The following is a 12,031-nucleotide window of genomic DNA, read 5'->3' as shown; positions in this document are numbered from 1 at the left end:
GTGTTGGAGCCGGCAGCGGTTGTGCAGGTACGTCGGCGGCGATGTCTTGCACCGCCTCTCCCTCGTCGTCGTCCCCTCTGGGGTCTTGGGCACGAGTCGTCCGTCTCGTATCCATGCTTTGGACCACTCCTGACGCCAGATGTAGTGAGTTGCAGGGAGACGGACGACGGAGTTGAGGCAAACTCTTTTTATTAACTCAGGGACAGACACAATAGTTGAAGGGGTAATGGCCCCTTCACCCGTACTAGCTGGGAAACCACCCTAGTACTAAGTCCCCTGTCCTGTTCCCCAGTCCTCCTCTAATAGGCTACGGGAGGCTGTCTGATCTGGCCCTGGTAAGCACAGATCCCGGCACCAGCTAAGCCGGCCTTGCCCTTACAAGGGCAGAGGTCCGGAAGCTCTTGGGCCACGCCGCTGGCTTACCCAGCTCGGCCCTGACAAGGGCAGCGAGACAGGGGAGTCCCAGGGCCTAGTCTGCCGGTCTTCAGACTTCACTGGTCAGCTTCTTGTAAAACTGGCCCCGAGCTCTCTGGCTCCCCGCCTTTTATAGAGATCCCCTCGGAGGGGCGGGGTTATGGGGGATCACAGAGCCCCCATGGCCCCCCAGTGGTTAACGGATGCGGACATTGGTGTAGACACCCGTGTGTGTGGGTGCAGACACCCCTGTGTTTCCCGTCCGCCTTTTCTCCCGTAATAACCCCTACATATGTCTCATTAAGGCCACTCACGCGCTGTTTTTAACGAGCCGTGCCTGTGCTATCACTGATAATGCAGTATCACCAAATCTGTTGTACAGCTGTAATCTTGCTGCTTGCTGCTGGCCGCCTGGCGTGATTGGCCTTTGGACCCTCTGCGCAACAACAGCGATCTAAAAAAAAATCACGTCTCCCTCTCACACACACGGCCCACTCTCACACACGGCCCACTCTCACACTCACACATGGCCCACTCTCACACTCACACATGGCCCACTCTCACATTCACACACGGCCCACTCTCACACTCACACACGGCCCTCTCTCACACACGGCCCACTCTCACACACGGCCCACTCTCACACACGGCCCACACTCACACACGGCCACTCTCACACACGGCCCACTCTCACACTCACTCACACACGGCCCACTCTCACACACGGCCCACTCTCACACACGGTCCACTCTCACACACACTCACACACGGCAAATTCTCACTCACATTCTCACACAGTTTACACTCATGCAGAGCAACTCACGCTGCCACACACACTGCCGCCATCTTGCCGAAGACCCAAAGAATATGAATTCCTGCAATCACAAAAGCTTTAAGTCAAGATTTAACCGCCTCTACAGGGACGGTTTTCACTCAACAATTAGATCTTTTAACAAACTTCGAGACAAGAAGGCTCATCTGATCGAGTTGCTCACTTTTCTGAAGAGATGCTGCGACACTAAGGTAACACCGATCGCCTTTACACTGACATCTGCTGCTGTCACTTCTCCTAATGCTAAACGGATCTTATTCAGGGCTGGCCTAGCCCTGATCTCAGGGAGAATAAGATTGTTCTGATTTGAACTAGACAATTTAAACAAGACTCTCTTGCAGTCACACCTAACATTGAATGAAAAAATGTCTACATCTGATTGGGAACATGTAGATAACATGACTGCCTCGTCAGCCGCCTCAATGTCAGCTAAATGCAAAGATAACCTGATTTCCAAGTTCAACCTCCTGTCCAAGAAGAAGCCAGATCCACACATTAAAAAGTTAGACGGTGACAATATTGTTATCAAGCGTAACAGCCCAATTTTCGACAGCCTAAAATCGGTTCCAGCTAAAGAATTTAATTTCGCAGTCACCCCTAAACACATCCCTGTTGATGATATCATTGCCCAGGTCAACGTAGACCTTAAGGGTTTGGGACACATTCCTGCAGACGTCGCAAGAAAGGAAATTGCTGCAATCCTCAAAAAGCTAAGACATCTATTAGCAACATCAGTAAGGGTGAGCGCTTTGAGCTTTCTTAACTAAAAAAGAGAGATCACATAGTCATCCTCTCAGCCGACAAGGGCAATGCCACGGTCATCATGGACAAAACCACATACAAAACAAAATTCAGGACCTACTTAATGATGGTAGCTTTCCCAAAATCAGTTAAGATCCCACCAACCGCCTGGTTATGAAAACCAACAATATCACAAATTCGACATCGTTTATCGAACCAACCAAGCAGCTTTCCTTAAAACCCTCTACTGCTAAACAACCCAGATTTTATGGCTTACCAAAAATCCATAAAGAAGGTACACCACTTTGGCCTATCATCTCCACCATTGACTCGCCCACCTACGAACTGGCCAGATTTCTGTCTGAGATCTTACAACCATTAACTGGTAAGACCACCTCAGCTGTACTTAACGCAGCTCACTTGGTATCGTTAATTAAGGACATCTCACTATCTCCAGGTGATTTTCCTGTCAGTTTCGATGTAGTATCTTTGTTCCTGTTCCTGACACCATTGCAATCATTGAAGATTTGGTCCAACAAGGACTGAATGCTGATGTACTGGCCCTTGTTAGACACTGTCTCACCAACACTTCACCTGGAATGGAACATTCTACAAACAAGTTGAAGGTACCCCAATGGGTTCTCCCTTATCTCCAGTTGTAGCCAATGTTTTCATGGGAAAAATTGAGACAGATGCCATCCAGGCATCCACCCTACGTCCTTTTGGAAGAGGTACGCAGATGACATGTTCGTCATCTGGCCACATGGCCTACCAGCTTTGGACCAATTCTTCAACCACATCAATTCCGTATACCCAGCCATCAAATTTACCACAGAGGTGGAAAAAGATGGCAAGTTACCATTCTTGGATGTTTTAATCGAAAAGAGACCAGATGGCTCTATGGGACACTATCTACAGGAAAGCCACCCATACGGATGCCTCCCTAAAACCTGACTCCCACCACCATCCATTCCAGAATAATTCCCTCATCAAAACTCTACACCATAGAGCTCGATGTATTTCTGACCATTACCACCTAGCCAGTGAATTGGAACACGTACACTAAACCCTCAAGATGAATGGATATTCAGACTCCACAATCCGTAAAGCTATCACCCCAACCGTTGGGAAATAACCATCTGAGGAACCAATCAAAACCATCACCTTGCCATACATAGCAGGGGTCACCAAAAATATTTCCAAAATAATGAGCAAACACAAGATCCAGGTTCGATTCAACACAGTCCATAAAATTTGTGATCTGATTCCATCTGTGAAGAATGTGATCCCTGACATGCAATACCCCGGCGTCTACAAACTAAGCTGTGTCTGCGGCAGTAGTTACATTGAGGAAACTAAGCGACATGTCTCTGTCCGTGTTCGTGAACATAAGGCAGATCTGAAACACGGTAGGCCCAATACCTCAGCCATGGCTGCTCATTGTTTTAATGCGGTGGGCACACACAATATATTTTTCCAAAACGAAGATATTCTGCAAACCCACTGGCTATCAGCAAAGATTCGTTCATGAAGCCATCCAGATATATAAACAGACACAATTTGAACCGAGAAGATGGGTACAAACTGAGAAATCATTGGAAGGATGTTATTAGCCAGGTTAAGTCATAACTGCCTGTGATGTTTAGTAGTTATTTTCGATCTCTGGTGTTACATTAACAGGTTAAATGTATAGTAATAGGTTTTTACCCTTTCAACTGGTACAAAAGCTGACATCTTTATACAAGGCATCATGTTTGCAATAACCACAACACAAGCAGTCAAAATGCAAACAAAAAGAAACAACTCTGATGATAATGATATGCACTGTCCTTGAAGTTGATTGGTCCACACCCGAGACAGCTTTTCTTAGAGCCTAGTCTCCATTGGTGTTGGACCAGATGACGCCAAAAGACGTACAACTCTAAGACAGCACACTATCAGAGTATTGAGAGCTCGGGGCAAGCATTTACACTATGAGACCTCCTTTACCAGTGGCAAAATATAGTAATAGGTTTTTACCCTTTCAACTGGTACAAAAACTGACACCTTTATACAAGGCATCATGTTTGCAATAACCACAACACAAGCAGTCAAAATTCAAACAAAAGGTTAAATGTATTTACATTAACAGGTTAAATGTCTCATTAACACAGCCATCGTTGCTTATTTTCCTTGATGTTGCGGTGGCTCTACGATCTTACATTGACATGCTCTCTCACAATATAATGGCCACCTCCGCAGCTTTATCGTCGTGGAGGTAGCTCAGCTCTGCGATCTTACATTTACTTGAAAATTTCATCACTAGCCCCGCCCACTTCGCTTATGACCCTTGGGCTACACCCATCTCAAACCTTTATAACATCCTGCCTCAGCAGCTCTCGCTATTTTTTCACCTGATGATGATTGCTTGTGTTGCGATCAAAACGTCGTGATATTTTTATTCTTTTTTCTATGTACGTGGCCTTACCGAAAGACCCAAAGAATATGAATTTAGAATGTTCCAAAATATATTATTTTAATCAGAACGATTTTAATTTAGACAGCACCTAAATACCATCAGCATCTGTAGGCGCTGTAGTTGGAGTAGTCCCAACATTACTGGTATTTTATTTTATTTGGCTCGGGGCATGTGGTAGTTTCATGCCTAAATTCTCATTGTTAACCCTTGACCATCCGACGTCGATGAGGTTCTGAGCGGTAAAGCCCCCTGCTGTGACTGGTGGCTACAGACGTCCCGTCACTGAACTCAACATCAACGCACCGCGATATTTTAATCGTTTCAACAGAAAAATACGAGAAAATCGTTTGTATTTTTCGTACACTTGATGGAGGAATATCCCCGTGATCTCCTTGGCCGGCAACACGGCCTGGCCATAGCGCATTCGCCGCTGGCTGTTGCACCGATATGCAGTTTGAATCCGGCAGGCCGCCCTGGTAAATAATGTGGGTGTATTAACCGTAAAATATGTGCCATCTGCTTCAAAGTGGACGTTTAAAGACTGTGCAACGTCATTCGAAAAATGTGCAAAGTTACTGACAAATCACTTGATTGGGATTCCACATCGAAATCGCCCCCGACAGTCTGAGGCATGTGCCGAGTGACTTTGTGTTGTACAGGACAACTGCCACCGGCGGTGATATACGGCACTTTGAGTTGCCGAGGCAGCTAAGCGAGGCTATGTAAGAGCCTATTTTTCTAATTATTCTGTTTGTTCGGCGCTCACTAGAGTGCGGCTGTCGACGTGGAACCGGCTGAACCTGCTGAGAAAGGGCCTGCTGGGAACCCTCATGGCGAAGGTGCTGGCCGAGGACCCCATTGCCCCCGTGCTGCACGAGGCCCACCTGCGCGCCATGGATCGCCGGCTGCTGCTGGTGCTGGAGACTGTGCAACAGTGCGTGGACTCGGGGAACTCCGATGCTGTGCTGCTGGAAGACCGCATGTTGTTCTCGCAGTAGCGCCCCACCGCCCGCCTGCTCGCTGCGACATGCATATGTGGTGCGACCACGATCCGGAAGTGACGGCAGACGAGTGATGCGGACTCGCATCTCAACTCGAGTGTAAGGTGTTGGGGCAAACGTCAAACTTGAACGCCACCAGCCAATATCAGGGGACGCTTGTTGAATGATCGCATGTGACAAGATACGTTTATTGATAATTGCGTGTGTTCCAGTGAAAAAAACACGCAGGTGGCTTTGTTGCATCTCCAATAGCTGCTGTAAAAGGGGAGTGGCATTATTGCAAACTCTGCTTTAAGGTTGAAGAGGACCATAGACTGTACTGACGACAATCTTTTTGTGTAACCATTCCCACAACGTTAATAAAATAACGTCGAGATTTATAGCAGAAGTGCATATGTAATGGAGCTATCTGACATCCACCAATTAAATATAAGTTATAGTTCACAAGGTCATAGAATGCTCAGATTTAAATCATGTTTTTAAAAAGTAGACACGAGGTAATAAAACGCAGATATTAATTCCACCTTCGAGGATGCAGGATAATAGCTCGCTGCCAGTATTAAAATCATCATGGGCTGCTCAAGGCAACTTGTCCCGCCCCATGAAAAGGATTACACACATGGGAGCTTTATGTTTAACCAGGAATAAAAATCTTGCAGATATTTAAACACGTCTTTATTTAACAAGAACTCCGTTATAAACTGTGCACGACTGATGTTCCCCCACTTTCGTACACACCCGCATTTAAAAACAGGAAGTAGTTAACCATTTCCTGGATACAAATTCGAATTTATCTGTATTGTGATGTGCCTTCTATGGTAAATACAGTAGCTAAAATTATCAATCGGAATGTGAACAAGTGTGACTATCACACACCACTTACGCCGAGGTATTTGTTCGTATGGCAAGATTGTATCTTGGCACCTTGGAAATATATGATTAACATTGCCCTTGTTTAAGGCTCAGGAAGTTTATTTTATGGCATATGGGAGGAAGCCAAATTACCTGGAGTAAACCCACACATACGAGGGGATAAAACTCAAAGCTTCACACAGATGGATTTAGTCTACTTGATGTACTGCTATCTCCTGGCCACCTCGCAGCCCAATAGCCTTGGCGAGCCTGGCAAATTTTGTGTGATCCACTCCTGCCTCCCCTCCAAAATGCCGGATTTCAAGCTCACACTATCGCATCCAGCTAGTTTGTAATTGATTGTGCTTGTAATAAGAGAGACAGCACCTGTTGCATTCTCTGGTTAAATAATTGAAACCACAAAATCATCACTCCAACGACAAGAAATTTGAGTTGGCCTGTAAAGGGAATGAAGTGCCCTGCTTAATTCCTGTTTGGTAGAAGCGTACATATAATGCTGTATGAATTATGGTTTATTTATAATGCTCTACATATGAAGTACATTAATTTCTCGCCAATTGCGGGGGTTAGGTTCCTAAAAACCACAATGGTTGGAAAAACCGTGGTTGACAAGACTAAAGGCTTATGAAAAATAGAGGGTTACGTTCCGCGGCCGCGGTTAACACTCATCGCAGCCTAACTATGCATCCAATGCATTCAGTCAACGTGAAAAATATATATTGTACTGTATGAACAAAAATAACTTGAATAATAGTGATCAAAAATACGTTTAATTACCTTTAATATTGATATTGTAGTGAAGTCCAGATAACAACGACACTGACGACGATGATGTTAATGGAGGAGGGGGTTATAGGGATGCGGGACTTCCCCTCCTCAGAACTTGTTTATATAAAGACAAACCACTTGCCTTGCCCTCTTCACATTACGCTTCACCTTCACCAGCTCGACACTTAGGGGCCATAATTAAGGGCAAAAATTAGTGGCATTAACAGTAATTATGGTAGACTTTCATGAAGCATAAATGACAGCACTGCTACGCTTGAAGATACTGCTGCACAACATTGAACGAGGCAGACAAGTACTGTACGCGGGCAAGAGTGGTGGGTACACGCGCGCTTTACGCGCCACTGGTGGTGGATTGCTTGAATACGGCTGGAGATTTGAAATTGTGGGTAGCGAAAACCAAACCGTGGTTAAGCAAAACTATACCGTGGTTGGCAAAACAGTATACGGAATATGTGTGGATCCTGGAAATCGCGGTTGGCAAAACCGTTGTCAAGGGATTGCTGTACCTATAACGCTGTACGGTCGTAATTTGTCCATCAAAACATGAGTAGTCTGAGTGCCACAGATTTTGTGCCATAGCTTGTAAATACATGGTGAGGACTTTTTAACAACGTACAAAGTCGACTACGTAATGCACTTTATGCTTTGAAGTGCAGAGTTTATTTTTGCCGATGCTGCAAAATGATTGCAGTGTCACATACAGTACTCGTGTACTTGTTGAAGTGTAGATATCTAGGGAATGCAAATGCATGTTTAAATTCTGTACATATTCCAGCTAGGTTTTGTGCCATTCAGAGTTTTACTCCTTTACAGTGTGGTTCGAGTAAATTTCAGATTTCCGTTGGAACTTTTTGTACGGGAAAACATTTCTCTGTTGATTGGGTATCTTTCAATTGTGCCGGTGGGCAGTGTATTTGGAGCGTTTTTTTCCATGGTGGTATTTTTTAATTGATGGCTGTATATTGCGTTAGACGATTGAAAGCACGTTGCTCGAACAAGGTCAAAACAGCGTATGTGAATATGCAAGAGCTCATGGGAATGCACTGTATTCACATGTAGATGTAAGAATGTATTGGTTTCTGAAACAAAGTTTTATCAATCTTGATTTGAAGCTTTCGTGACTGCAGGAAACCATACTCTTTGGTTGTTTCGGTGAAGTCACGTAGGTAGAAAAATAATAAATCACGACGTTTCGATCGCCACAAGCAACCGTCTTCAGGTGGGAGTGAGCAACAGGCTGCTGAAACAAGTCCTTATATATAGAGCCGGGAGGGGGGGGGTTGCCGCAACGGGCAAGAGGGTGGGGGCTGGAGCTTGTGCTGAGGAGGTGGTCATTGTATTGTGAGAGATTAGCATGTCAATGTGTATTGACGGTATATCACCCACTAGGGGCATAGAGCGCTGAACAGGGTGAAGGAAAGGCAGTGCTGAACAGGGTGAAGGAAAGGGGCGTAGATTGAGAGTCGAGTGTAATGACGGTATATCAGCCACTAGGGGGATAGAGTGCGCATCAGGAAACGCACAGAGACACACACAGAGACAGAGATACACAGGGATACACATAGAGAGAGACACCTAGAGAGACACAGACACTCGCAGAGACACGCAGACACAGAGGGACACACCGAGAGAGAGAGACAGAAAGACACACCCACACACGGAGAGAGACGCACTAAGTGACACACCAAGAGGGAGGCACACATACACACAGACACAAAGAGACACACGGGGAGAGAGACACACAAACCGAGAGACACAGAGAGAGAAACACAAAAACATTACAGCCAGTTATAGTCTGCTAAGAAACGAGAGCCACCGCCAGATCAAGCGAAAGGGGGCTTTGTTAGTGAGACATTTAGTCCGTTAAAGTAAAGAAATTTAACTTGGTAATGTAACTCAAGAGAGTCGGGAAAAACTGCTGACAATGGCAGGTAGGATGGAAACATCAACAAGCAGTTAAGGCTTTACCTGGTTAATAACGTCCTTCCAATGATTGCTCAATGTGTACCCATCTCGGTTGAAGCTATGTCTGTGTTTTTATCTGGATGGCTTCATGGACAAATCTTTGATGGTAGCCCGAAGGTTTGCAGAGTACCTTGGTCTTGGAAAAAACAATGTGTGAGCCCACCGCGTTCAAGCAATGATCAGCCACGGCAGAGGTATTGGTTCTGCCATGTTTCAAATCTGCCTTGTGTTTGCGAACACGGTCCAAGACATGTCGTTTCGTTTCCCCAATGTAACTGCTACCGCAGACACAACTTAGTTTGTAGATACCAGGATATTGCATGTCAGGAATCACATCTTTGACAGTTGGGATCAGGTCACAGATTGTGTACTGTGTAGAATCGAACCTGGATCTTGTGTTCAAGATTTTGGAAATCTTTTTGGTAACCATTGCTATGTATGGCAAGGTGATGGTTTTCATTGGGTCCTCAGATGGTTCTCTACCGCCGATTGGGTGATTGGACCTCCCGAGCTAGCACCCTCTCGGAGAGACATGACTAAAGCGCTGGCTCACTGCCGCATGGGTTTACTCCACACACGCCCACGTACAACACCATTAATGCGAAAGCGGCTGCGCAAACGCGCATGCCCCTACTGGCACTTGTATTCTAATACGCGCCCGCACCACGACTAGCACTATAGCGGCAGCGCGAACGCGAGCGCTTCTGTGGGCAGTTTATATACTAACCCACGCACACACTAACGCTATAGCGGCAGCGCGAACGTGCGCGCTTCTGCTGACGTTTATATTCTAACACGCGCACGTCCCACAGTTAACACTACAGCAGCAGCGCAAACGTGCTCACCTGCAAGCGATTATTTCAACGAGCGCTCGTGATGCAGCTCTGCCCTCACCCTCGCCGCACGTCCGCCCACGCAGCCGCTCCACATAAAGACGTGTTAAATGGCTGCGCGAATACGCGTGCCGGTGGGTGGTTATTCGCTACCCCTCACCTGCGCTAAGACTCACTCTAAATCGGCTGCGCGAACACGCGCACTCGAGTCACAAACACTGCGCCGAAGCTCTGTGCTATCGCCTTGCCTATTGCTGTCTCGTAGCGGCACTCGCTGGCATCTCATGGACGCTGCGAGCGGCTCGAAGAGGCAGGCTGGCTGGCAGGGAGTTGGTCTGGGTCACCAAGTGGCTGGAGATCAGTAGACCCTTCACCGTTTTTGGCTCCCCTTTTTATGCCGTGATTTCGAAAATCCAGGGTTACGTTACATCATCCGACACAGCCAATTGTGTGCCTCCATTTAGATTTTCAAACGTTTTGCTGCCGTTACCGTGAGCATTACGTTACGCTATTTTCCGGCCCATGGTTTCTGCGCCCGCATTCCTTACCCCTGACTCAGCCGGTTTAATCCACGGGTGTGCACTGGGATTTCCCTCTGACCTCATCGTCTGCGCTGTTCACTTAATATTTCACCCTGGCTCCTCCCCGGTGCTGTGACTCATTGTGGCTAGCCCGGTGAGCTTCTGTGCACCCATACAATTTTAAGCCAATTTAGGGGGGCCGCAATGTAATTTGCCCTGGGGGGTCGGCCAATCTGGCAGCGGGAAACCGTGGGACTTCCCACCTAGGGGCTCTTCGGATGAAAACCCGTGGGGTCAGGAGATCCCCCGCCAGGACACTACGTGTGTGTGCACGGCATGTGTGTGTTCAGGGTGGGGGTAGGGGGGGAGTCGCGGCGTTTGCGGAGTGGCTCTGTGGTCGTGGCACCACACAGCCCCCCAAAATAAAAATAAAAAAACATTCTCCGTTGTGGAGAAAAACTACATTTGGATTTGCACTAGTCATCTTTGTAATGGCGACGTTTTATATTTAACGTGTGTGCAAAGTCGGCCGAGGTCAACTTTTCTGTGGATAGACCCTTGAAGGATTTTTTAAAACATATTTCTCTCGTGTCGTTCCTCAGTGTGACGTTTGTTACTTTGTCATTAACCTGTAGGATAATTTGACATTGGTGAAAGAACAAGTCACGGCACAAAATGTTATACTGGACTTAAAATATATTGCAGTCTTGCAAAGGAGAGTGCTTGAACTTAACTTGGCCTGTAATGTGATGACTGAATACACAATTTCCATGTTTTATTTAATGGGTGTTTCAGCTGCCTGTTGAATCATTAATCACCACCGTGCTGCCTTAATTTGAAGTGCACCGAGTTGTTTGGTACATCCCATTATGAGGTTTGTTAAAAATAGTTTGACATCTCAAGGTCATCATGACCAATGCAGCAGGGTTGTGATGGTGCAGTTGTAGTGGTGTTATTTCACGCGGATAACCTTTTTCTCCTGTCACTTTTATTCCAACAGAACTCCTCGCGTTGAACACCACGTAACTCCGTCGCAACTCTCCCGCTTGCGCTGCTCACCTGCTTCACTCCGCTCGCTTCGCTCACTCAGCTTTCTCTCAGAGCCTCTCCGCTGCTAGCCTGCTTTCACTCTCCTAGCCTCTCCACTGCCAGCCTGGTCTCTCTCTCACTCTCCTAGTCTGCTCTCTCTCACTCGCCTAGCCTCTCCACTGCTAGCCTCCTCTCTCTCACTCTCCTAGCCTCTCCACTGCTAGCCTGCTTTCTCACTCTGCTATCCCGCTCTCTCACTCTGCTAGCCTCTCCACTGCTAGCCTGCTCTCTCACTCTGCTAGCTTGTCTGCCACGCTCCGCTCGCTCTTTCACTTCTAGCCTCTTCACTGCTAGCCTATCACTAAACACTCTGGTAGCTTCCCACCGCACACTCTGCTAGCTTCTCCACTATTCCTCTTTCACTATATACTCTGCTAGCTTGTCCACTGCTAGCCTCTCGCTATATACTCTGCTAGCTTAGGATTTCGCTAGCCTCTCTACTGCTAGCCTGTCTACCCTCGCCTCTACAACCTCGCCCTTGCCTCCAGTGGGGGGTCAGCCATCACTGCTGGAGA

General features: G+C 46.9%; 1 protein-coding gene across 3 annotated transcripts in view; it reads left to right on the top strand.

Annotated features, from left to right (window-relative positions):
• Positions 1–11,210, top strand: part of FAM20B (FAM20B glycosaminoglycan xylosylkinase) — a 31,797-nt gene extending 20,587 nt beyond the window's left edge. For all 3 annotated transcript variants that reach the window (XM_061550769.1, XM_061550767.1, XM_061550768.1), the window contains exon 9: positions 5,215–11,210. In XM_061550769.1, coding sequence (XP_061406753.1) covers positions 5,215–5,443 — 229 coding nt within the window. In that variant the 3' untranslated portion in view covers positions 5,444–11,210. The remainder of the gene's footprint in view (positions 1–5,214) is intronic.
• Positions 11,211–12,031: the final 821 nt, after the last annotated feature.

This window comes from Lethenteron reissneri, chromosome 12, assembly GCF_015708825.2.
Source record: "Lethenteron reissneri isolate LAM-NWPU_2019-01 chromosome 12, ASM1570882v1, whole genome shotgun sequence".
In the NCBI taxonomy this organism is placed as follows: Eukaryota; Metazoa; Chordata; class Hyperoartia; order Petromyzontiformes; family Petromyzontidae; genus Lethenteron; species Lethenteron reissneri.
The sequence above is the reverse complement of the archived record's forward strand: the minus strand, read 5'-3'. Positions and strand labels throughout refer to the sequence as shown.